This window comes from Manis pentadactyla, chromosome 4, assembly GCF_030020395.1.
Source record: "Manis pentadactyla isolate mManPen7 chromosome 4, mManPen7.hap1, whole genome shotgun sequence".
Classification (NCBI taxonomy): domain Eukaryota; kingdom Metazoa; phylum Chordata; class Mammalia; order Pholidota; family Manidae; genus Manis; species Manis pentadactyla.
Genome location: NC_080022.1, coordinates 176,317,838 through 176,345,732, shown reverse-complemented (window position 1 = coordinate 176,345,732; position 27,895 = coordinate 176,317,838). Strand labels below are relative to the sequence as shown.

Below are 27,895 nucleotides of genomic sequence, written 5' to 3'. Positions count from 1 at the left end.
AATATGACTAATGAAGAATGCATGCCTTTATTCCCCCTTTTAAGGTTTTAGGTCATAAATTCAAAAGTAGTAAACTTTAAGAAAACAATTTTTATTAAAAAAATTATTTCATATAAAGTAATGGAATGACTATATAGACAAGGCATTATTTAGAAATGATTCTTCTGGTCTGTACTGCTTACTGGCTCAGTTCTAGTTCTTCCCTGGTAAAGTCCTCCAGAAACTTTACACATGAAGTCTGGCTTCATAAGAAGGGATTTTTACTGTACTGAAAGGAAGCCAGATAAAGCCGAGATCGGAAGCGCTCAGCTTCCAGTTCCCGGAAGAAGGCATCATCATCGTTCTGTGTTATCATGTCCTGTAGTTGTTGGATTTCCTTCTCCATCTTACATCTCAGCTCCTTCTTCACCTTAGATAATGTCTAAAAGAGAATCCATGTCATCCAGCTGTTCACAACATTCCAGGCCCTCATCTATTTTGATTCCCTGTCCACCTTCCAGCTCATCAAGCTCCTGCAGTAATTTTAATAATTTAGCAGTAGCTCTTACAGAAACTTAAACAGGTAAAGTTAAAATCATAGGATAAATGTTTTGGATCATAAATAGCTCTTATTAGTATTCTTTCCATTCCTCTTAAAAGGTGTAATATGGTTGTCTCTTATTTCTTAAAAATGTAAGAAAATGATTTCTACCCTGTTAATTACCTGGGCCTGGGATTTCTCTCTGGCTTTGAGTTCTTGACATTCCTGTGATATGGCTTCTGCTAGCAATGAAAACTGTTTACAAGGAAAGAAAAAAACAAATCTTTTATTTACCTATAGTCCAAATAATAACAATTCTTAACGTTTATAAGCTTGAAACCTATTATAATGAATATAGGGCAATGTAAATTCTCTACTGTGGTCAAGCCTAGCTTATTTTATCTTAAATTCCTACCTTGAACGTGGGGTCAGTCTAACTTGTACAGTGACAAATTGTGCGTTAATATGTGGAAGTTTATTGTTCAATAGGCTAAGCTGACCTTTGACACAGGGCAGTCAAGATTAAGCACACTAGAACGTAAACACCAGAGCACCCACCTGATCTTTATAGTAGTTCTCCATGGAGTCCAGTTCATTCTGGTGCTGTCTCTTTTGTTCATCTCGCTTTTCTTTGGCATAATTTCTTAGGTCCCGTAATCTTTGCTTTTGAATTTGTAAACCTTCTTCAAACAGGTTCTTAAATATCTGTCAGTTATTTAGTCAGGAAAATAAGTTACTATGATCTTTCACAGAGGAATATAATCATTTTACCCACCTGGAGTTATACACTACTTGTATTTCACAAACTTTTTTTTAAAACAGTATTACTGAGAGATAATTCACATATCATAAAAGTTCCCTTTTAAGATGTATAATTCAGAAGGTTTAGTATATTTAGGGTAGTGTAGCCATTATCACTAGCTATAGAATGTTTTCATTACTCCAAAAAGAAACTCCAATTGCATTAGCAGTTGCTACCCATCCTCTCCTCCTCCTAGCCCCTGGCAACTGCATATCTTTCTTTATGAATATGCCTATTCTGGACATTTCACATAAATGGAATCATAGTATGTGGCATTTGTATCTGTGTATTTGTATATTCACTTAGCATATTTTCAAGGTTCATCTATATGACAGCATGTATCAAATAATATTCTACTATATGGATAGGTCACATTTTGTTTATCCATTCATTAGTTGATGTACATTTGCATTGTTTCCACTTTCTGGCTATTATAAATAATGCTGCTTTGAAGATCTGTGTATAGGTTATTTGTGTGAATATATAGCTAGGAGTGAAATTGTTGAGTTTCACGGTCGCTCTATGTTTAACCTTTTGAGGAACTGCCAGACTCTCTTCTAAAGTGGATGCATTTTATAACCCCACCAGCCCTGCTTCTTCACATCCTTGCCAACACTTGTCTTTTTAATTTTAGCCATCTTACGGGGTGTGAGTGATACCTCATTTTGGTTTTGATTTGTATTTCCCTAATAACCAATAGTGTTCATCATCTTTTTCTAAATCCTAAAGATTCTTTACTGCTTTAGAAAAGAATTCTCATGCAGCCACATACATAGGGCAAGAACCCCAGAGCATCTACACTTGTGCATGACTAAGAGTGAGGCGGTTATCATCACAGGAAAACAGCTATTCAAAGAATCTAGATATGCCAACTTATCTTCTATTGACCAGTAAGAATTCTTCATCAAAGAACTGATTCTTACAGCCCTGTGGTATTCATTAGCTAGCCATATTACCTTAGTCAAGTTGCTTAACCTCTCAGAGCCTTAGTAGTAGCCTCTAGAAATGAGGGTAACAGTACAACCCACTTTGGTTTACTGCAGAAATGAAGTTTACTGCTAGTAATGAAAAGGAGGGGTGGATGAGTCTAAACTCTCAGAGCCAGCATTTTATTAGGACCTGCATTTGGATTTTGGATTAAAAAATGGGACAAAAGTCACAAACAAAAAAAGGTGGTCCTGAAAGGTAACAGACAAAATTAATCATCTTAACAGGATTGGTCAGAAAAGCCATATTTACCATCTCTTCCCGAGTCCTTAGTCTCATCATTTTTGCACGTAACTGAACTCTATAATCATCATAATATTTTTGGGCACGAACAACCTGCTGCCGATTTTCTTTTATCTTTGACTGGGTCAACTTCTGCCTATGAATGCAGTCCTTGAAGTCTTGCTAAGACAGGGAAAGGGTAAAGAGGTAAGGATAAGAAGAGAGACTCCACTGTTTCAATCAGCCCCACTCCCCATCACCATGTTTTTGGCAGTAAGCCAGGTTGGAGGGCCCAGACTGTGGCCCATCACTTCAGTCCTAAGAGCTACCCCAGTAAGCCACCCCACTGCTGCAGGGTAGAAGTGATCCTGGGGAAACTGAGGATTCATCTCCCCATTCCACCTGGAAGCCACACCCAGATGACAGCTTAAAGGGAGTAGAAAAATGGCTCTCTGGAATATTTTCAAGCAGAGCTTGAGCTACCAAGAACATTCATGTCAAAACTAAAGAAATTAGGCAGTACCCTGCGGGGTAGTGAGGAGGAAATGAGGTCAAGCACAAGCCTTCCACTAGGTATTTAGGTATTTTCTTTCCCACATGCAGTTCTTCAGATGGCTTCCCCTTCTTTCTCTGGAATTTTTAAAGATTATAGTTCTTACTGTTTATCTCTATACTCAACAAAGGGTTTTAAAACCTCTTCTTTGAGCTTACTGTCTTTGACGTCTGTCTTCTCCCTTCATTATACTCGAGAGAATTATGCTGTGTACAAGTTTCGATCCAAATTATAATGGGGACTGGCAAACTACCGCAGCACTCAAGTGGAGAAGGATGGGACAGGACAAAAAGCACTAAGTTAAACCAATCTGTAGCTTGTAGGGGCTGTGAAGGCAGAGACAGATTTAGATTAAAATCCCAATCTTGCCCCTTACTGATTACAGTAGGACCCAGGGTAACTTAACATCTCAAAGCCTCAGGTTTTTCACTTCACAGAAAATATCTCCATTGTTACCATAAAGACTAAACAAAACTGTGTATATAAAGCACCTAGCACCTTCTTCCCTCATCAATTTTGGTTAAAGACACAGATGCTTAGACAGGCAAGTATCAGAGCTGAGAGACTGTGGGACTATGGCCCAGCTGGTAGTAATGAAATTAACTTATAAATTCAAAATTATAATACCCAATTTGCTGTTGACATACCAGTCTCTTGTTATGTTCATATTCTTTCTTGACAAGTGCAGTAAGGAGGTCATGCCTTCTTAAGGCTTCTTCTATCTTTAAGGGGACAGAAGGAAAGAAGGTTAATGATGCCATTCACTGGATTCTCAAGGATAAGCTCTTCCCCTCTCTGGTTTATATTCCTATGCTTAAAATGAACAGTTAACTTACTTCAGCCTGGAGTTTCTTCTTCGACCGATTTTCTCTATATGCATCTTTTTTGAGCTGTTCAATCTGTGCAATTTGCTGTTTCCACATTTTGCTTAGTGTTTGGCCAGAAACGTAGAGAAATGGAAACTGTTCCAGCATCAGGGGCAGGAGACTGTGTTCATTTATCTTCACTGCAAAGTATGAAAAAGATGCTGTTAATCTGAGAGACTTGCTGACAGCTTTTAGTAAGAACTCTTATTCTACCTTTGATCCTGGTAGATCAAAGTTTATTTAAATGATTGGTTCTGATCCTGAAAAGAGCAGTTTTAAAAGCATAACTTTCACTCTCCTTCCCTTATTGGAGTAAGCTGGCTACTAAGCTCAGCAGTTCTGATTAGTGACATGCTGGTCTTGTGAAGGCCATCTTAACTGCCCAGCCTATTCAGCAGCTGGGGTGGATGCGCTGTGTGTGGTCAGACTCCTCAGCCCTACTGGGAGGAAGTCACTATCTGATGGGATTTAGTTAGAAAGCCACTAATTTTTTAAACTTCACCCTGGTGTTTCACATGATCTCTTCTTTGTAACATGACTCTTACTCTCACCAAATGTCAATAGAACAGGAGCTGGAGAGACCATCTTGCTTTCTTTGGAACTTCCTTTAGGTTCTACCAACTTCCCAGAAACAAAGAAAGGCAACCAGCCTGAGTGAGTGAGTGAAGCTAAGGCTGGAGCAGCATAGCAGCCCTAGCATTCCTTTAATGCCAATATATAGGCCTCCCTAAGGTATTATTTACCAGTTTTAAATAATGCCTTATTTAAGAGTTTTCTCTTTTCTCTCTATAGAAATCTAGCATATGTCTGTGATAAAAGAGGGGACTTTATCCAGCCAGCTGGTGGCTGATAGTTTTCAGGGCTGTGTCCTTGGAATGTAGCACATACTTTCAAAGGATGCCAGTTTTCCATAAAGTACAATTTTGTGGTTCTTACTTGGAACTGTTCTATTTGGCTTTGGCAAGCCACCTCTTGGACTTGGAGTTGTGGTTTTTCTAGAGTACATCTTCGAGGGCTGACAACGTTTTGGAGTTCCTTTAGGAACAGCTTCTTTGTATATTTTTTCCTTAAAAGCAGATGTAAAACAGAAAAGAACAAGAAATAAGTCTAAGAACTCTCTCATACAGCATTTTAAATAGCACAGGTTGACAATGATAGCTAACTATTCCCCAGCCAACCGCATTAACTTCACATTTCTAAAATCTGGTTAGTATTTATCTACTCCAAGTTAAAAGCATCTTTTGGCTTCTGGCACCCCTTGGAATCTGAAAAACACTGAATCTTTTTTGAGTTTCATAGTCAGCATATTCGCACACCCTGAAAACTAATAATGTTTTGATGTACTCTCTTGACATTTTCCATGTAGATTAAAAAATTATCTTACAGTCAGTTGTAACCATACTGTATATCCTGTTTCGTTTGTTTCTGTAACCATCTTTTTGAAAGGCAATGAAAATCTTAAATTTTGGATTTTTTTCCAACCAAGCATAGAACATCTGGATTTCCTGTCTTCTCTTACTCCGCTTTAATTTGTCAGCCAAGATTACTTTTCAGTCCTTGGTGAATTGCTAGGCAATAGATCCCCTTAAAAACTGATGAAGTTTTGGACAGGAAGGAAAAGTGATAGCTTCTTTGGTGCCCTATTTTGCCACTTTTTGGCAACCTGGCTACCCTATGAATAAGAGGATATCTTACATGAAATGAAAGCCTCCCTTTTTCTAAGGAGCTAATGATTAAGGCCCTGTTGATTCTTCTTTCCTTTTAAAAAGATCACCTCTGTGCTTTCTACTGATCTGTCTGTATTTACTACAGTAGAGAATTTTACCCACTGTTTCCTCCTCGTCATGTATTCCTACAGGTCCAATATTCTCTTGAACTTTATTTCTCCTTAATTCCCTTTCAAATTCTTCAGTTATTGCCTAGAGAGGGAAAGGCCATATAACATTACAGTTATTAAAAACATAAGCAAATGAAAATGAAGGAAGAAATATTCACCTAAGATCCTGAGATTCCATTCACCTTTTTTTTTTTAAGTTTCTTTCCTTTTAGGCTCCTTAGCATAAATATTATTCAACAGACATATAATTGGGACATAATTTTACATAATGCATTGTTTTTTAGTTTTTGTAATTATTTTGATATTCCTGTTAGTTACATGCTGAGTTAATATTTAGTTGAAGTTATACATTATTGAAGCCATCTGAATTAATTTTTCACCATTATAAATTTTTTATCATCCACTCAGCTCAAGCATGTTAAATGCACTCCAGGTCTTTAATCAACAGCATGTTCACTGTGGCACTTGGCTGAAGGTAAACAGTACTGTCTGCTGCCCAACCATGGACAAGAGATGGCATGTACCTTTGCTTGACGTCGGCGGGTATCAGTTTCTTTTGTCTTTCGCTGCTGTTTTCTCTGTATATGGAACTGTTTGTTTTTGGTAACTGCAGATGGAGACAGTGAGTGAGATCTATAGGGTGGCTTTCTATTCATGGTAAGTCCTGCAACACAGAAGAACATGTACTATTAATTCCTGACATCCAGAAAGTAAGTTGGAAACCAAATGGTTGATTTTTACCAAATCCAAAAAGACTGTGAATGTGCTAAATGTACTCTGTCTATAACTAATTCGTATTTGTTTATATGTTTAACATTGAATGGAAAACATGCAGAATTTTAGTTGGTGGAAAACAATTTAATTATTTGATAGAAATATTTGCAAGGATGTGGCAAACCTGAAAGGTCATGCATCGCTGATATAAGTGATGCATTTACTTTGGAGGGAAATTTGGCAGTGGTGAAAAAGTGTAAGCATCGTGATCCAGAAATTCTACTAGATACACATCTAGAGAATCCTTTGCATGTTACAGCTTGTTCATTGAAGAATTTCTGTAGTTATGAAAACTAGAAACAATTTACATGTCCTGCAATAGAGGAAAAGGTGATACACACACACTCATGCGAATGGGGTACACTGTATGAATTTAGTTACATAGTAGTTAAAATGAATTAAGTGGATCTTTAAGTATTAACATTTATTTCCAAAACAATGTTAACAGAAAAAAGTTGAAGAATTACACATGTAATATATTATGTAATAGCACTGTATGTAATAATCTATGTAAATTAAAAATTAAACAGTATATATAGGCTAGTAACACATAAAATAAAAGCTGGTTAAAGTATAAGAACAGGGATGTGAGGGTTCCAGTTCAAGATGGCAATATAGATGCTCTAGAACTCACTTCCTTCCAAGGACACACTGCATCTACAGCTACATATGGAATAATTCCCCCTAAAAGGAATCCAGACACTTAGCGGAACAACTCTATGCATTAGGTAAATGAGAAAAACCCCACATCAAAATTGGTTTTGGCCCACCCTCAGTTCCTTTAAGGGAGCCATTAAGAACAAAGAGGGCAGAAATAAACCAAAAAAAAAAGAAGAGTAACAAAGAGGGCAGTGTGGACAATCACAAATGTCTGAGAGCAAGGGATGGGCTGAATGATTAGATTCACCTCCTGCACACTACTCCTCCTTCGAGACTGGGACAGGTGGCTATTTTCATCTAATGCACAGGAACCAACACAGAGACTAAAGGAAAATGAAGAAACAGAGGAATATATTCCAAAGAAAAGAATAAGGTAAAAATCAAGAAACAGATCTGAGTGAAGTGTAGATAGGGGATTTACCTAATAAAGAGTTCAAAATTATGGTCATAAAGATGCTCACTGAGGTCAGAACAATGCGAAACTTTCAACAGAGAGAAAATACAAGAAAGTACCAAACAAATAACAAAAGCTGAAGAACACAATAAATGAAAATACAATAGAGGGAGACCAGATGAAGCAGAAAGGATCAGCAAACACAAAAATGGCAGTGGAATTCATCCAAACAGAGGAGCAAAAAGAATGAAAAAGAGTGAAGATAGCTTAAAAGACTTAAAGAACACCAAGAAGTGGAGCAATATTCACATTACAGAGTCCCAGAAGAGGTAGGGGAAGAATGCTTATTCAAAGATAAAATGGCTTAAAACTCCCCTAACCTGAGGATAGAAACAGATATCCAGATCCAGGAAGCCCAGAAACTTTCAAATAAGATGAATCCAAAGACCCCACACTGAGACACATTATAATTAAAGTGTCAAATTTTAACTTGAGAGAATCTTAAAAGCAGTAAGAGAAAGAAAACTCGTTAGGTATGTATAGGGGAACCTCCGTAAGAACCCCCATGAGATTGTCAGGTTTTTCAGCAGCAACTTTGCAGGCCAGAGGGAATGGCACAATATATTCAAAGTATTCAAAGAAAAATTGCCAACAAAAACTACTCTACCTGGCAAAGCTGTCCTTCAGAATTAGACAGTTTTCCAGATAAGCAAAAGCTGATGGAGTTCATCAACACTCGAACAGACAAGAAATTTTAAAGGGACTTCTTCAAACTGAAATGAAAGGGTACTAGTTAGTAACAGGAGAACATATGGAAGTATACATCTCACTGGTAGTGGTAAATAGTTAAGTTCAGAATATGTTGTAATGATGGTGGGTAAATCACATATAAATCTGTGAAGATTAAAAGACAGAAGTAGTAAAAATAACTAATTTAATGGATATACAGGATAGAAAGATAAAAACTGTGACACAGTAAACATGAAATGGGGCAGAGTAAAAATGTAGGACATTCACATTTAAGCTGTTATCGGTGTAAAACACTCTTATTAATGTTTTATATAACTCTTATGGTAGTAACCCTTAGTAAAAAACCTGTAAGAGATATACAAAAGACAGAGGAATCTAAGCATACCACTAGAGAAAATCATCAAATCACAGAGGATGAGAACAAAAGAAGAAAAGAACAAGGGAATTACAAAATAGCCAGAAAATGAGCAAAGTGGCAATACTAAGTCCATATTTATCAATTACTTTAAATGTAAATGGACTAAATTCTCCAATCAAAAGGTACAGAGTAGCTGAATGGATTTAAAAAAACCAAGACCCAACTATATACTGCCTACAAAAGAGTTACTTCAGCTTTAAAGACACATGGGGACTGAAAGTGAAGGGATGGGTAAAGAGATTCCACACAATGGAAACCAAAACAAAGCTGGGTAGCTATACTTCTGTTAGACAAAATAGACTTTTAAGACAAAGACTGTAACAAGAGACAAAGATGTCATTATGTAATGTTAAAGGGGTCAATATTAAAGAGGCCATGACATTTCTAAGAATGTATTCAACAGAGGAGTGCCTAATATGAAGCAAATATTAATAGACCTAAAGAGAGAAACAGACAGCAATACAATGGTAGGGAACTTCAATGCCCCAATTGATAGGTCATCCAGACAGAACATCAATAAGGATATAATGGACTAAGATACACGTAAGACCAGATAATTTAACAGACATCTATAGAACATTCCATCCCAAAGCAACAGAATACACATTCTTCTTAAATGCATATGGAATATTCTCCAGGACAGATTATATTAGGTTACAAGTCTTAATAAACACAGGAAGACTGATATCCTATCAAGCATCTTTTTTGACCATAATGGTATGAAACTAGAAATAAACTGGAAAATTCACATGCTACTGAACAACTAATGGGTCAAAGAAGAAAGCAAAAAAAAAAAAAAAATTTCTGTAGACAAATAAAAGTGGAAATATAACACACTAAAATTTATGGGATACAGCAAAAGCAGTTCTAAGAGGCAAGGTCATAGTGATAAATGCCTACAATAAAAACAAGAAAGATATGCTACCTGAAGACAAGCCATGAAATAGAAACAAGTGGAAGAACTATCAAACTAAAATCTTCCACACAGCAATGGCAATGATCAACAGAATGAAGCAGCAACCTATGAAATGGGAAAAAATATCTGCAAGTCAGATATCTGATAAGGGGTTAATATCCAAAATATATAAAGAACTCAACAGCCAAAAAATAAATAATGCAATTAAAAAATGGGCAGAGGAACTGAACATTTTCCCAAAGAAGATATATGAATGGACAATAGTACATGAAAAGGTGCTCAACATATACTAATCATCAGGGAACTGCAAATCAAAATCACCATTAGATATTAACTCACATCTTTTAGAATGGCTATCATCAAAAGTACAAGAGCTAAATGTTTTAGCAAGGATGTGGAGAAAAGGGAATCTTTATGCACTATTGGTGCTGTTGTAAATGGTAAAACCACTACGGAAAACAATATGGAGGTTCCTCAAAAATTAAAAATAAAATTACTATATGATCCATCTCTGGAAATGTATCTGAGGGTAACAAAAACACTGTCAGAGATAGCTGCACCCCATGTTCACAGTAGCATTATTTCCAATAGCTAAGACATGGAAACAACCTATATGTATTATTACCTAATATACATTATTATATATTACATATTCTAACTCTTATTCTTAAATGCAGAAGGTGTAAAGCAAATGTAACTGTTAACATCTGTTACTTCTACATGGTGAAGATACAGGTATTTGATATTAATTTCGATCTTTTTATATATCTGAAATATTTAAAATGAGAAAGCCAGTCATTATAAACATGTGGATGTGCCTAAGTGGTTCTGTAAGACATCCTCATCCTGGCCTCTCTGGGATAGGTAAGATACCTGGCCTTCGCTTCTTTGGCCCACATTCCATGATGCTGTCGCTGTGTTGAGACAGTGTCTCATCATTTCCACTCTCCACCACTTCATTTCCAAAAGCCTCTTCTTCATAGTTGGTCTTTTCTTTAATTCGATCACCCAGGGCACTTCTTAACATCTATCAAGAAAACTCTTTTCAGCATTTCTCATTGATTTCAACAGAATGCAAGCTGGAAGGAGTTGTCAGATATAACCTTTAAAAAGCTTCCTCTGATAATTAGGCACTGATAACAAGTTTTAGTGTTTGCTAAGGCTGTGTATTCAGTTTCTATAAACTTTAAGTCATATAGAAATTTAATACATTTATACAATGACACCCCCAAATTGCAACATTATGTTTTGTGAGAATCAGAAATCTACCTAATTTTATACCAAATCCATCTTTAGTGAGTGACAAAGGGCAACTATATAGATGCATCTAAAGATACATGGTCTAATGTAATCATTTGTTAAATTATTTAGTTTTCATCAAAATTTAGTATAAATTTAGATAAATCTGTACCAAATTTGGCTATACCATGAAAAGCCGAGAGAACAGTTCTCATCCTATGTCCTCTTGCTCAACCTAAGGATAATTTTCACAGTAACCAAGAAAAACTCTCTTTCCAATAGCTTAGCTTTCACCTTCAATTGGGAGATCACTTAAATGCTCACCAACTCTGGCAATGCCAATATAGGTAAAAAGCAAGACTTGCCCAGTCTAGTTCAGAGAGCCGTTGGGAGAGTTTCTCTGATACTGCATGTAATTCTTGCTCTGTGAACCTCTTTCCTTGCCTCTGGGAGAAAGGTGAATCCCAGGACGAGACTGCATCTCTGTTTTCATATCTGTAATGAAAGTGACCATGTGACATTTTAGTAGCCAAGTGTATATCACTTCATTCAAAATGATTATAATACATGCTTGAACAAATGTTTCATACTGGTCTTGGCAGCTTAGTTTGGAGTGTATACCCCTTATACTTTTCAAGTCCCTTTATAAACAGATTGTAAACATTAATGTTACCTTTTTCCCTTGGGAAGCTTCCTTGTCCTAGGGACTTGGACTTGAGCGGGACTCATTTCCTGCTTGCTATCTTTAGGGAACTTTGAAGTTAAGAAAAATCTATCATTTGGTTCCTATTAAAAACAGAAGAGAGTTGATTTTAGTAAGTTACAAAGAAGACACATTAAAAATAACATTTTGGGTGTGGGGGAAGGAGAGAGCCTGTGACACAAAACTAAGTCCCTTTTTTTTACATGTTTTGCTTTTTTAAAAACACAACTTGTCAAAATACTCTATATTTAGACTTCCAATGCCAAAGGAATGGAGCAATATCTGTGAACTATGCTCAAAGAAAAAGAGTGGCTCAGGATGCCATTCAAATATAAAGTCAGGTAGGTGTTTTCAAATATGCAAATTCAGCTATACCTAGACAAAGAAAAATATCAAATCACAAGTGGAAGTACTGAAGTCATTATCTTTTATTAAGAAATCAATAGAAACTGTCCCAAATTGAAACAGTGAAAGATAAAAAACTTCTCAAAGTAGGAATATAAACTCTTAACATTTTTAAGTTTATTTCTTAATCTTAGAGGAAATGTTATGGGTGAAGAAACATTTCATGTTTAACTATCTTCAATTTCAGTATCATCTTCACTTAAAGTAAAATTAATACTTTTTAGTAATTAACACCTATAATATGTATCATTACATTAAAAAAAATTCTTAAGTGTCCTGCTCAGGAATTACGTCAAAATGAATTCCCACTAAATGACACTCAAGTCAGGAAACAGATTACCAGCAACTCAGAAGCCTTTCCACCATCCTCCATAAACCTCCACAAATGTAACCATTACCCTGTGATACCTTTTTTCTCTTTTTATCCATCCACTTGCCTATCTGAATAAACAATGTTTACAATGATGGTCACCTGATGCTAATATGCTTATTTCATCTCTGTACATTTTTTCATTGTTTGAATTTTAAATAATGAAAATGCATTATTGTTTATAAATTCACCCTTTGCATATACCCGCCTATTGTTGTTTCTAGGATTACTGTATAAAAGGGTTTTTCTTCTCAAAGAAAAAAGCGGAAGCAAATAGGCCAAGATATTAATAGTAGTTCATGATGGATAATAGGAATATGGATGAAAGGTTATTTTTCACACTTTCTTACACTTCTAAAATTTTTAATTATTTAATTAGGGACATTCAGTATGGGTTCTGAAGCTATAATGCTTGAGTTCAAATTCTGACTCTACAATTGTTGTGTGACCTCAGACAAGATACTTAGGCTATTTTCAGCTTCACCCTGGGAATAAAAGTAGTACCTGCTCCAGGGCTGCTGTGAGGAGTAAATTATTCTAATACCTGTAAAGTAACCAGAACTGTGCCTGGCACAAAATACACATTAAAAATGTGTTCTTACTATTTCCCTTTTTTATACATTCATCCTGTCTCTATCTTCCTAGAGTAAGAAGATGTAGGTATATGTGGAGGCAAATTTTAAGTATAGTGCTCTGATCAAAACAGTGATTACTGTTCTAGCAGAGACCTCTTTCAATCTACAGACTTCAATCCAATTGAAAGGAAGCTTTTCTACTTACCACAGAAAATGCTGTGCCCTCTCCAGTAGAATTCATTGTAGGGGAGCAGTAACTTGAATGCAAGTATTCTTTTCCTATGGGGCAGGGTGCTCGAGGCTCTAAAGGGTGGTAGGGTGGATGTAAAGGAATAGCTGATCTGATAGGCTCCCCTAGCTTCCTAGCACTTGGAATCATCTCCACAGAAGGAATTTCTGCTAGTTGAACAAATCAGACATTAAGATAAAAATGTAAGAAAAAATAAGTACACACACGTATATATATAACTATACAAACATGTTCACACACAGAAATATATTTAAGCTTGATTTTTTAAAAAAGTACACACACACACATCAGGGACTCATCCTCAGCAAATGGGCAGGAATCTAAATCAGAACAATTTTAATATCATAAATGTGTTCTTTGAAAAGTTATTTTAAAATAATGAAAATTACCAAAAACCTAAATGCCTTGAAGAATAGCTATATAAATTATGTTCATCCATGTGTTACAAAACTGTTAGCTACTAACAATGATTTGATATAATGCTAACCACATGAAAATCAGAGACAATAAGAAATGAGATGTTTTTAAATTAGTTTAGTTTGTCGTTCACTAGTAATTTGAAGACCACCAATGGATATACTAATGTATCAGAGACTTTTATTGTTCTAAAGTCTTTGAGAGGAGGATTTAGATGAAGTAGTAAGATGCAAATAATGTAACTAAATAAATACTTAGATGCAAAAAATGTTGATGAAAGACTATCTTATGAAGAAATCAGAGCTCGTGAATGAATAGCAAACACTTTCAAATAAGATCATGTAAAACCAAAAAGAACTACATAAAGTGTAGCGCGACCAAAGTGACAATGCTGACAGCACCAGCAGCTGCCCCAGGAGCTAACTACTGCCGCCAATCCACAGCAACAGTCTCAGGAGCTAAAAATGCACTACTACTCACTGTCTTCAACAAGGGATGTCCCACTCTTGGACAAAAAAGTAGGTAAGGGAGGGTTCAACATTTCTGCATGTGATTTAGAACATGGTATGTTTGAGGCTCTTTTGAAATTCTGCATTTCATTAGAACTTTGAGCACCTAGAAAAGAAAATATTAAAGGTAAAAATTTTTTATTGCTGTATGTTAATACTAAAAGTTTTGTACTCAGCATAAAAAAATCTCAGGAATGACATAATCATAAAAACTATGATTACTTGAAATATGCATTGCTTTTAATGACATCAGATGGCATGATGTAGTTCTGTACCCAGAATCATTTATACAATTTAAAAGTAAAGTTTTGCACAATGGCTCATTACTTTGGTTTAGAAAATAGGTGCCAATTATAGAAATGCTAACTGTTGTGTGGGTATTGTCTCTGAACTAGGAGTCTTGGCTATTACCATAATAAAAAATTTAGTCAAACACATTGTTTTATTTGTCTAATTTTCAAATGCTTAATATTTTGAATCAGCTTTATAATGTTATTAGATAGAAAACTATTACTAAAATATTTCTGGAATTGGGTGAATAATTTTGTCTCTTAGAAATCTGTAACACACAAGCTCCCCATAAACGAAATGGATTCATGAATTCCCTTCTCCAAATGACTATTTATCCCTTCAATTTAGTGAAAACTTGACCATAAATTTATTCCTCACTTTAAAGGTATGAGAATGTTCCTTTAAAAATTGTTATCAGAATGGCCAACTGACATAAATCACTTTGCACAGGTTTCAAAATCCATGGAATTTATTCCAAGACACTATGTGTTTTTAAGTTTCTGACACTTGTCAGATGTCTCTCAAAGATCTTTTTGTGCTCTCCTTTTCCACAACCCAGTGCAATAGGGCCATTTTCACATCAAAGTATTTTAAATATGCCAGTTTCCCTCCGTAACTTCACATTTCACATGAATACCATCTAAGATCTAATGTTCAAAATTTTAACTTGATCCACAGTTTCTCTACTACCTGATACAGAATTTGTCATCTCTTTGACCCCAAACTAATTCATTTTTACCTGTGCATTCTTTTCTTCAGTTTCTTGATTAACAGTCTCATATGCTCTTTCTTTTTGATGGAATTTCTCCTAAATCTCACGGCTAGTTAACATCTTGAACTTTTAATTTGTTAGACTGAAAGTTACATGCTCAAATATCTCCATAATCTTTAGATTGTTTTATAATGTAAAGCCTTACCTTTTCTACTGCTAACATTAATAAAATTTCAATTATGTAAGTACCTACATAATAAACATGTAACATTTCATTAAAAAAAAAAAAAAGGGCCCTGGGTAGAAAAAATTGGGTGAATGTGGTCAAAAGGTACAAACTTCCAGTTATAAAGTAAATGTCATAGGGATGTAATACACAGTATGGTGACTATAGTTAATAATACTGTACTGTATATTTGGAGGATGCTAAGAGAGTAGATCTTAAAAGTTCTCATCACAAGAAAAATATCAAACTCTGTGGTTACGGATATTAGCTAGACTTACTGGGATCATTTCACAATATATAAAAACAGAATCATTAGTAAACTAGTATGTTATATGCCAATTATATCTCAATTGAAAAAAAGATTTATAGTCCAGGAACTGAAGCCTAAATTAGATGCCTATGAATGTATATGGTAAGTTATCTGATAATTTAAATTAAACATAAATGCCCTTCATGACATCAAACCTGAATACAGCTTGGCTTTTCTCTCAACCCTTTCTTATTTACCCTTACTTGCATTATAATCTGAAGAGTTAAAATCTGAAAACAGGTAATTCAAGTTTTATAGAGGGAACCTTTCTACATGGCACTTGCTATCAGAGAACACCATTTTAAAATCACCATCCCTTCCATCTTCTGTCAATCCATCTGACTCTCTTCCTTCAAGAAACATTCTTGTGTTACCTACACTTGACTCTGGCCATTCCATTACTTTGCTCATCCCAGTGTCAAGTGCATGTCCTCTGGCCTACTATCTGACCTTCCAGACTCAGTTTCTTTGAACTTAATTCCTTGGATTGCAGGGTCTATTCTTTGATAAGAGTATTGATGATGGAAGTGATTTCAGAGACACTTTTGTTGAACTCTCTCGCTTCTCACTTGAAGAAAGGGGGATTCACAAAACATAAGGGCCTTGTCCAAAGTCAAATGGCCAGCAGCAGAGTCTAGTTGGGAATGAAGGCCACATGATTCCCAATTTAATGTACTTGATTCCTCTTTAGCATTCCTGTTCTTCCATCCAAAAAAAAAAAAGTTATTGTGGGCCTGGTGTTTTGCTTTGGAATTGCTTTCCTTTGGAATACTAATATGAATGGTTTTACTATTTACTTCACTTATTTGTCTTATCAATTGGCTGCCCCTATAGGTACAATGTAAACTCCATGAGGGAAGGGACTGGTGCCTGTTTTGTTTACCACTGAGTCACCACTGCCTGGCACAGGGAAGGCACTAAGTAAGTACTTGCTGCATACTTATTTACTGACCACTGTCCCTGGAACTCAGAGTTTACTGAATGGACAAACCCAGAGTTACTATGCAATGTGAGAATGTGATGGTCGAGTAAGGAGAAAGGCTACACTGTAGGAATACCAAGCCTCAGAGCCTGAGGCAGGTGGGGGAGGCTGGACTTTATAGGGTGTTTGCCCGGAATAAAAAGTAAGGGAAGAGCATCCCAGCAGAAGAAACAATATGGTGCCAGAGAAGAGCATGGTGACCAAAGTGGGCAGAAAGGGAATGGGGTGGTTGGAGTAGGGCATGGAGGGGGCAGCTCAAAATGGACCCCAAAGCTATTCTGGTTTACTGTGTATAGGCACTAGACTGTTGGAATGTGGACTGAAGCTTGGGAGAAAAATTGTCACTGGATATACAGACTTGTTGGTTGAAACCATGAAAAAAGTGAGCCACCCAGATCAAGAAACGACACTTAAAAGGTACTCTGAGTATGACTAGACTGTTAAGCTGCATCTAGAATTCTCTTCCCAGAGTATCAAGTCCCACATATTATGACAAACTTGCAGCTACTTATATTCCCAGATGCCTGTGATTTCCATTTGACCGATTTCATATAACTGTTCATATTTGGTGGGTAATGGTAGTATTATGGAATTTCAATTCTGACATCCAGTTAGGCCTCTCTTGATTCTTCTCAACCTTAAGTACTATTTACATTTTCACAATTGCATGCTGAATAACAATAACTGATACTTAAAGGCTAGCTACTCACCATTACTTCTTAGAGAAAAGGTGTGTGCTGTGTCTCCGAGTCTAATTATTTCACCAGTGGATTCTGCTTCATCTCCATCCCAAGAGGGGCCCAGCACCTCAGATGACAAGGAGCACCTGAAAGAGTTCCCTCACTCACTCAGGGCCCCACCTGACCACAGAGGGCCTTTCCTGTGAGGACCCTGCAAGCTGCTCAAGCAGCCTGCCTGTGGATTTCTGATTGCTCATTGCTATGTGCAGAAAAGGGACACTCACTCCCTTCTGCACTTACCACTTCTTGCTGCTTATCTGTTTTGACTGATATATGTACAGTGGCAACAGCTGGGTATAAAATGTCAAAAATAAATGTAGAGGAGGACACATAGAATGATAAGCTCTGGTAACTCTAGGGATGTGGGAGTGGGGAGGGCATCTGATTAAGGCATTAATTTTGCATTAAATTTCCTTGTTTTGTTTCAGTTTTGCACTTGTCATTTAAAACAATTTAATGAAAAATAGTCACAAAATTAATCTTATGGTGATTTCCTTTAAGCCTCTTTTTCCACAGTGTACTACAACTAAACAAGAGGCATCGCCTGCACTTTTCAAACCATGACAAATGCCATAAAAAATTGAGAATCAGTTATTTAAAATAAAGTCATAACATCATGGTCAACCTGTGGTAGAAATACAATATAACCTGTAATGCTATTCTGTTTTGTCTATGAAAGTAGCACGAATTTTAAAACTCTGGTATTGGTCAAAGATAATGGTTCATGAGGATGCAGTAACCTAGCACTTAAATACTGCTGGTGATATACAGTCCTGGCCTTTTTGGAAAGCACTTTGGCAACTATTAACAGCTTTATAAAATTCATACTCTGGCTCTGAATGCAGCTTAAAGATATGGGAGATGGAAGGAAGAGGAAAGAATAAACAAAGGGATGTAGCTCATTAAAAAAAATACCAGCAGCCACCACCTCCACTAGACAGAGGAGTGGTTTGGTAAATTGTGATGCATCCATATGAATGATCATAACTGTGGTTAATAGTAATAATCACATCACTAATAAATAGTGATTAAAAATTATTATAAAGAGTTTGACAGTTTGGAAAAAGACTGAATTAAATTTTAAAATACAGGAAACTGATAAAATACATAAAACATACAAATATGACTAAATCCAAGAGAAAAAACAGTAAAATAAGAATAGAGTACAACAAAATGTTAAAACCAGTTATTTAGTTCTGAATGGTAGCCTTCATTCCCCCCCCCCCGTTTTATTTCTTTGCATTTTCCAAGTTTACATTAGCTTTTTTTTTTTTTTGCATTGTTCTGGCATATGTGCAATTTTAATTCTTAGTTCAAAGAAAAATATAACTTTTTATTAAATCCATAGACAATGATTGCTACCTCTCAAAAGAAACTCTTCTCCACGACGATGAAGATCCTTTAGTACTTCCATGCTCTTCCAAAGGTTCTCCCTGGTAGTAGGCTTCTTTAAAACTCTGTCCAGTTTCACCTGTTTAGAATAGATAATACCCCCCACAAAAAAAACTCCACGTTAATACTATTATTTCTATACAGAGGGAGGTAGAGGTAAGGACAGGAAGGTACCCCTCCTGGTAAATGGGGCTCTTATGAAAGTGAAATTAGAAAGAATCAAATTCTCACCTGCAAGGAGCATGTATTGTTTAGGTAACAAAGAAACAACGCAAGTGTTGCTTTAAAGCAGGGTCTACAGTTGTATTAACAATGTTTACATTTTAAGCTAAATGGTAGGTTCAATTTCTATCCTTAATACCTACCTATAATGGAGGTCTGAGGCAAGACTAGTGTGTGGCTTCAGAAACCCATGACTGTCAGCTTACCTCAAGCTCTAAGACGATCACGCCCTAGCCTAATTAAGAGTCAGAGCACATCAAGGCTAGGATGAAATTTTAGGACTATCAATCTGTTTTCACTCTACCACTTTGACCAGCAGCAGTAACTCACTAAAGGAGTGATTTCAGGAGGTATGTGGATGAAACCTCCTATGATGCAGATCTACCCCTCTGGATATTCCCATCCTCATTTCTAGAGATTCCCTGTTCAAACATCCACCTTCATTTTTTTCTATTTCTTTATTCACCAAGCAACATTTTAATAACACTAGTTAACATTCACTGTACATTTACTCTGAGCTAGGCTTGGTGCTAAACTATTTATGCATATTTACATAGTTAAATCTTCACTACAACCATGAGAGAATTTCTGATGAGAAAACTGAGGCTTAGAGAGCTTCAGTCACACAGTGAGGGCCAGAACTTAGTACTGAGCCCATGGCCAGCCTTCAAATCCCTTGTTCTTCAGTGGTAAATGGTAATGTTAGCTCAAGTACCAGGAAGAAGCTGCTCTGTACATCTGATGTGACTAGTGATAATAAAGACTTATTTCCTATTATTAATTGGCATTCTGAAGACTCTAATCAGCTCTAGGTAATACTGTCATAGAAACCTGGACCTACAAAAGGTGAGAACTAGACCTCAGACTCACATGTAAGTATCTCTCAGTTGTCCTCTCTCCATCCCCACTGCCCTATCCTTGGCCAGATATTATCCTTGCCCTACCTGTAATCAAGCACTACATTGTAAAAACTGCTGTCATTATAACATTTCAAACTGATCAATCTCTTTACTTAGAGGCAGTTTTCTACCTTTTAATCTTGCTGTTAAAATGACTAAGAAGCCACAGAGCTTCAAAATACCTACTGGTAGTCTTGAATTAGGTGAGTTTCACATTTCATGCACTCTCCCCCAAGTCTCCTGTTTTTATTTTACAGTAGTCACCTCTCATCCACAGGGGTATGCACCAAGACCCCTGGGGGATGCCTGAAACTGTACCAAACCCTATCTACAGTTTTTTGCTATACATACATAGCTGTGATAAAAGTTAAATTTGTTAGGCACAGTAAGATTAGAAATAAAACAGAACACTTAGAATATACTGTAATAAGTTATGTGAATGTAGTCTCTTTCTTTCTCAAAATATCATATGGGACTCAGCCTTCTCATGATGATATGAAATAAAATGCCTATGTGATAGATGAAATGAGGTGAATGACTTAGACATTGTGATATAGCGTTAGGCTACTATTAACCTTCAGAGCTATGTCAGAAGGAGGAACATCTGCTTCCAGACAGTGGTTGACCACAGGTAACTGAAACAGTGGGAAGTGAGACTGCAGATAAGGGGGTCCACTGTATGTACTTAGAGCTATCTTTCTGACTTGAATTAGGTTTATTTTAGAGCAATAAACATGGCCTGCAGCTTTGAATCCTCTCAGAGTATCTAGGCTGGTATGTATTGAACATATGTTAAACACTCAAAACACTCAAGTGTTTGAAATAAAAAAAGAAATATCCAGCATGGTGTGTCTTTTCATTTTCCCTTCCAGGCCCTACCTATGTTTGCTTTTAATTCTTTTTGGCAACAAGAATAAAAAATAGAAAACTATCTCTAACAAAGAGCTTAAGATTAATTTCAAATGTTATAATCAAAGTACAGGTTTCACCATCAACAATGTGAATTAGGAGTAATGATGAACCTACCCATACTTTTTGTCTTCATTTGTATTAGAATTTATGTTAATTGTTATTGCTGCTGAAAGCTTCTTTTGGTAAACTTTACAACAGGAAACCCATTTTAAATAGGTCACACATGATCCAAACATGACATACAGCATTATTAACTAATCTCATAGGGTTTTTTTTCAATGATAAATAACATTGCAGTGAAGACCCTCGAGCACCTAACTTTCCTTTGTATCATTTCCTTAGGATAAATCTCTACAAATGGGATTTACTAAGCCAAAGACTGTAAGTAGCTCTTACACACTGTTGATCCTATCTAAACAACTATAACCCTTCTGGAAAATAATACAGCAATACTGACCTTTATAATTAAAAACATAAAATCAAAATTTCACACAGTTGTTACAATTTGGGGAACTGGGTTACTTGAAAAGTGAAATAAAATATTCAGGCTGTCACAAACCTAAACACAGGCTGAAGACAGAAATGCACCAATTCTTCTGATGCCTCAGCAACATCCAAATTTGTAACAAAAATGACAGTTCTGACATAGGAAAATTTGAAGTAAGGAATTTCATGCAACAGAACAATAAGCAATTTTAGGCAGAATTTACCTTTCTGTTATAGATTAGCATTCAAGTAATTTATAAACCACCAAGTTGACAAAGGTTGTGATGATAGTTTAGCATAGAGTTTTCAACCACTTGGAACTGAAACAATTGAGATTTAATGTATAATTAAATTTATCATGTATACTTATTAGTGATTCTAATTCTTACGAAGATAGGCAAAAAGATGAAAGGCAAAAGGGACACAACACACAATATAAACCAAATTTCTATTCTTAAACTTACTTTTCTCATGAGATGTTTCACTGATGTGTTCTGTAAGATACTCCAGCAACCCATCAAATATTTCTAGGAGATTCTTAATAGATTCTTTATCTCCTTTCACTATATTTTCTCCTGAACACAGAATACAGAGCTATTAAAAAATTTAACCAAGAAATCAAAGCCCTAATTTTGAAACAGATATATTACTGTAAAACTACTGTTCAAGATACAGGGATTATAAACTTGGGAGAAACAATGATATGTTTAAAAAAATCAATTTCCTGATGCCTGATTATATCTAAGGAAACAAAGGGAGGACTCTTGAATGCGGTGTTTGATAATTCATTGGCATATTCCTTCCTTTACCAAGAAGCAAAATAAGTGGACTTAAAACATCCTCTAGTAAGATTTATACCAAAATATAAAGTTGCAAAGCAGAACTTTATTAGGCTGGTGGAAAAAAATGGCAGAAGAGAACACTGTTTTAGATTGTGAGATCTACTTCTAGATGGTGGTTGGTTCTGGAGATAAAAGCAGTACAGTAATAAAAATAAAAATAAAAAACTTGCTAGGATGCTTTCATCAGGAATTCCTAATTTCTTTCCATTTTATAGCTTCTATACACTTCGTATAGATACCATTTTTTTAAAAATTACAAACCATCCATGGTTCCCTGCATATAAAACCCCTTGTAAACTCACTTCACTCCCAACTTCTCCAAGCCTCATTTCCCACCACATCCACTTTACACCTATAAGTTAATCTTCAGACAGTCCCTAGCACAGTACCCGGCCCACAATAGATTTTTAATAAATGTTGTTGGAATACTGACAAGAAATTGGTTCATAAAATCATGGACACTAGACATGTTTAATGTCACTTAAAATGGACTCCAATCAACATCTAACTCTTGAGACACTCAGGTCGTCCTTTGGGAGATCGCACCTAGCATTCCCATGAGTTCATACCAGTTTGGGAGAGGCAGAGCAGCGACTTCATTTTTGAGAGAATCTAGCCATCCATTAACTTCAATCATGATGCAAAACAAACCCAAACCAGAAAGCTGATATTGTACACTACTGGTAAAGACTGACAATGTTTGACAGCATTTCTGTTGTTCACAACAACTGAACAAAAATCTTGTTGAGCCCCATGTTTTTCTACCTTACTGATACACACAAGTATACCCCAAGGGCATACTCAGGCCTTCTCAGTTTCTAGGATGGGGAGCATACTCTGCCAGCCCAGTAACTAAGACGACCTGCCACAATGCAGTGCTTCACAGTGTAGGAGAAATTGCCTTCAACAGAACACAAGGAGTGAAAAGCTACTTTGCAGTCAACTGGAGGAGGTAAGCAGTTTTGAAAGTTTTCATGGGGTGGGTGTGATTTGTCAGGAGCAGATCTGTATTAAAAAATTCTGTCACACACACAACCTAGCCACAGTACATTTAAAAAGCACAAATACCCAAAGTTGCCCTACTTGGGTGATAACATAATTCCAAATTGCAAAAACGAACAGGGAAACCCCAAGATTATCCTTCAAAATGAATTATCTCCAAACTAATTCACCATATCACCTAGAACTACACTAAAAAACTTAGAACAGTTTTGCAAAAATTTGTTGTCAATTATCAAAAAGATGTAAATGACTTAACACTTATTTCCTTTAACTGATATTAAAGAATAAACCAACAGTATAAGACTTCTCAGTGACTTTAGTTTCAAGTCTCCAAGGTTCTCTCTGTTCATATCTTGAAGTAATTTACTGAATAATCCTCATTTTCTCACTATCTACAGATAGAGGGATTTATAAACACATTTGGTGAGTTTGGCTTTAGAATATAACCACGGTACACTTTATTTTGGAAAAAGGTTCAAAAACAATTTTATTTTAAAAGGTAATATATTCACATGGTTGAAAATTCAGAAAGTGCAAAAGGTATGTGCAGTGTAGTCTCATTCCATCCTCATCCTCAAGTCCTGAAGTTCCTCTTATTGGAGGCATCGGTATTACAGGTTTCTTGCATATGCTTCCAGAAAGTCCTTCTGCATGCAATCAACTACATATATATTCTCTCCACCTTTGTTTTTACAAATAGTAGCTCACTCCATTATCACTGTAACTGCACCACATTTTTCTCACACTATGTTGGAGGTTGTTCTGTTAATAAGCAACTTTGTATATAAAGAACATTGTCAATCTTCTGTTACAGTGGCAGAGTACTACTCTGAATGGAGCCATCATAATTTATTTAACCTGTCCCTATTAATGAACATTTAGGTGTTTCTAATTTTTAGGTACTACAAAAAAGCAGCATGGCAACTTTAAAAAAACAAAACAATGACAAGAAAGTAATACCTCAAACTACCAGCTAGGATCCTACCATCTCAGACCCAGATCCATCACAAACTCAATGTTTGACTCTCCTAGAAAAGCTCTCAAGGATGGCTGCCTTAACTCTATCAGTCAGTCATCTTGGCTCAATCTTGTCATTTGGTCTAGTTCATAAGCTTACTTATTCAGTTAATTAAACAGTGTCTAAGGTTCTACCTAATGAATTCTATTAGTAAAATGAAAAATTATCTGGTGGTTAAGTATATACCAACCTGTTATGTGAGACAAGCTGACCTGCAGATAATCCAAGGCCAGTGAATCAATTACTGCTTGTACATTGTGAACTTCATCCTCTTGGCTCCTGGGAATAGCTATGAGGTCTGTGGGAAAAAAGCTATATAATTCTGCGTCTAATAGGGTCCAAGTTTTCATCAAGTCTGACTGGGCTTCTGAGTAAGTTCAACTGCTATAAAAGTTAAGCCCCACCTAAACAAAACAGGCTATAAAATACAAAATTAACAGAGCCTGAATTCCATGCAGTAGAATCTCTATTGGTTGAATATTTGTTCAACCGACATATTTATGAATTTGCTCTACAATAAGCATCATGTTAAAGGAAGATAAAGAGGTCCATAAACTTAAGGAGATTCTAATATTCTGGTAAGAGAGGCAATACATGAGACTTTAACCCAGAACTCTGGGTTGCTTTCCATGAGAAAACCCACACAGGTGTAAAAGGAGAGTTCTTGTATGTCTCATTAAAGCAGCCTATTGGGACTTACTAGCATAAAGGTTTAAAAAGTCATTATAGACCAGAGTGTAGAAAGATATTAATATAATTTAAATTTGCAGTTTCTCCTCTGGTATTGAGGAAGATGAATGTTTGGTTTTGGGGAAGGATAAAAAAAATATTTCATAAGACTGGTCTAATAACTGTGCCTCTGCCCTCTAAAGAGGGTTGAGACTAGTATCAAAGATCTCAGCTAGAGGCCATCCTATTATTCCAGGAAGTGATAAGGGAACTGATTCATGGTAACAGTGGGAAAGAGACTATACAGAGCTTTAGTAATTAATGATTATAAACTATATAAAGAAATGGAGGCAGTAGAGGAATCTATGGATAAAGACTCTCAGATATTTAACCAGGGATACAGTACAAATACCAATTCTTAACCATAATATTGGTTAGGCAACAGAACCTAAGAAGTTTCCAAGTTCCCTCAATTTTAGGAGCTTTGAAGGCATATTTACAGACAAGATGGGACTTTCACAAGGCATCAGGCATGATTAAACAGTGATGCCTAGATGATTAAACTGATTTGAACAAGGCCGTAATTATGGATGGGTCTCAAGTTATTCATTAATACAATGCAATATTTAGATAGAAGTAACATGCATACAAAAAGAAAACTCATTCTATAAATAACATAGGATGTAACTACATGCACTAGAAACTTCTGGCGTAAGATAGACACTATTACTCCTCCTTTTTAGTACACTTACCTGGTACCTTTTCTCCCAAAATGGATTGATAAAGAGCAATAAAAACATTAGCATCACAGTCTTCCAGTTCATGTATCCTTAGGTGTATGTGACATTTCAAAAGAAGGTTATTGGCAACAATTACCCACTCTGTTGGGAAAGGAAGGGAAAAAAAAAATCAGACTTAAGTAGTGCTAGAAAAAAGTCATATACAAACAAAAAAAACAAACAGACATGAATTCTGTAGAAGATAAGGAATTTGGTAGTTATAATAGACTCTCAAAGACCCTATGAGGCATGATTTTTGAAATGGTGTTTAATTTCTTGGGATGACTACCAGAGTGCTATAATTTCAATGTAGTCAAAACTATGATGCAAATACAACTTTTACTGTTGCAACCTAAAACTTGAAGTTATTTATTGTAGTTCTTAATAAGTCATATATGGTGTTTTAAAAAATATTTACAAATAAGTATTATGTCATAAACAAGACAGTTGATAATCTGTTACTAGGAACTAACTAATGGATGTTGCTTCAATTCCCAATAGCATTAGTCATGTTTTTACCTAATTATCTTGTCCAAGTCTGAATTTCCCTGGTGCCCAACAGGCAGTTATTAACAGGTTGTTGAGAACTGGAGTAATGACACCATCGCTTTTTGCTAGCTTTTAAAGTTCTACGTGATGTACATGAAAGGAAAGATGGGAAATAACACACAAAAGTCCATGTTACCAGTACTGTTGAAGCTTCCTGTGTACCACCCCATTCTCCCAAGTACTGCTGGGATTAGCAGTTATTTCAAGGGTTTTGTAACCAAAGGTAATTTAGAAAGCTTGAAATGTTTGCTCCCTGAAATGACTGGAGATTAAGGGGTAAGTTCTTTGATTCTGTATTCGATATCCTCAGTACATTCTAGATAGAAACGTGTTTTCAAGCACACTGTCTCCCTCTCCCCAGAAACAAACAGTGTGTATCTTCAACGCGTATTAGCTCCCTCTCCCCATGCCCAATTCTCATAGCTGACCACACCATGACAAATGATTTGAAGACTGTCCTATGAAAAAGGATGAAAGCGTCCTAGACAACCGAATTCACTCTTCAAAAGCGGTGCTGGACAAAGCCGGTACCTCTAGAGGGCACTGCAGAGAAAAATTCACCATTTCCCTTGGAAGGGGCATCAACAGATCTTGAGTGACATTCCTCAAAAGTTTCCGGCGATGCAAGAACAGAGCACACCGACTGGATAGATTCCCCAGAGAAATTAAGTCCGAGGAAGACACTTCCTTTTTTGTAGGTGGGGGGCGTGCGTGCAAACGAGCCTCGCCACAGGGCCCTTCTCTCACCCACCCAAAAAACGCACTGTACGGCTTCAAAGCGACAGCAGGCAGGGCTACGAGACCCTATCTGAGAACCCGCAGACTACGACCGGGTGTCTGTCACAAGCCCCGTCCGCAGTCCACACCTAGTTGAGGCCGGCTCGAGGCCTCAAGATAAAACGGGCTGGGGCGTTCGGGACTTTGATGGCTTCCGTCCATACACACGGGGGCTCCAGGCCGAGACTCACCAGCCTCCGAGCCGGCCATGTCGCGGAGGCAGGTTGTTGCCGGACTCCCAGCCGGGAGCGAGGGGGACGGTGTCCAGGAACGGCCACACGGCGCAGACAGAGCGCTAGGAGGACAGGGAACGAAACTAGAGTGCAGAGAAGTGGGGTGGGGAGGTGAAAGAGGGAGGGATGTTAAAACGGCATCTAGGTGCTGATTGGCCGTCAGAGACGCACTTCCTTTCGCCGCTCCCGCCGAGGCAGCGGTTTGCGGATTCTAGATACCATTCTCCGCGGGCAAGGTCCCGCTGGGGGAGTCTCAGCTGGGTGGGTTTGACAGTCCAGGTCACCCAGCAGCCCCGGCCGGTCTCCCGGGGGTATCAGCATCGAGGTCTACTGAGATTTTAGTTTTGTGTTCCTCCGCCGGCACCAACTGGCAAAGTAGTGCGGCCCTCTCAGCCGGTGGGAGGGGACAGCCACGTGACAACGCCAGGCTCCGCCTTCCCGACCCTTTCGGTTCTGGGCGTGAGGGCTCTTTGGAGACGTAAACATCTCCAAGTGGGCAGAGTGGGTTGGCCTCTGCTGGCAATTTTATCGCCTGAACGGTCTCTGGAATAGGGCGGGGTAGCTTCCTTGAGGTGTGGAAACACCAGAAAAAGGTGAAGAGAGCGCAGGCTGAGACATCCAGGCGGTGGGTGTGTCCACCCACCCTTAAAAAGGGGCGAAAAACGGGCGATTCTGGGTGAGGGGCCG

The 27,895-nt window shown here is 37.0% G+C and overlaps 1 protein-coding gene across 4 annotated transcripts; it reads right to left on the bottom strand.

Annotated features, from left to right (window-relative positions):
* Window positions 1-70: 70 nt before the first annotated feature.
* On the bottom strand, window positions 71-27,498 carry CEP95 (centrosomal protein 95). Of its 4 annotated transcripts, none has more exons than XM_036899806.2 (20): window positions 27,167-27,498; window positions 25,623-25,751; window positions 24,392-24,499; window positions 21,804-21,914; window positions 18,791-18,899; window positions 17,399-17,514; window positions 14,139-14,273; window positions 13,197-13,387; window positions 11,612-11,724; window positions 11,304-11,433; window positions 10,573-10,726; window positions 6,312-6,451; window positions 5,780-5,869; window positions 4,887-5,016; window positions 3,921-4,090; window positions 3,732-3,806; window positions 2,562-2,714; window positions 1,079-1,225; window positions 704-775; window positions 71-421 (listed from the first exon to the last, which is right to left on the bottom strand). In XM_036899806.2, exons 1-20 carry the CDS (start codon window positions 27,183-27,185, stop codon window positions 245-247), a joined length of 2,469 nt encoding a protein of 822 aa, XP_036755701.2. In that variant the 5' UTR covers window positions 27,186-27,498; the 3' UTR covers window positions 71-244. The 4 variants fall into 4 exon arrangements, with proteins under 4 accessions (XP_036755701.2, XP_036755700.2, XP_036755702.2 ...); XM_036899805.2 differs by having other exon boundaries at window positions 13,197-13,390; window positions 27,167-27,497; XM_036899807.2 differs by lacking the exon at window positions 21,804-21,914 and having other exon boundaries at window positions 13,197-13,390; window positions 27,167-27,495.
* Window positions 27,499-27,895: the final 397 nt, after the last annotated feature.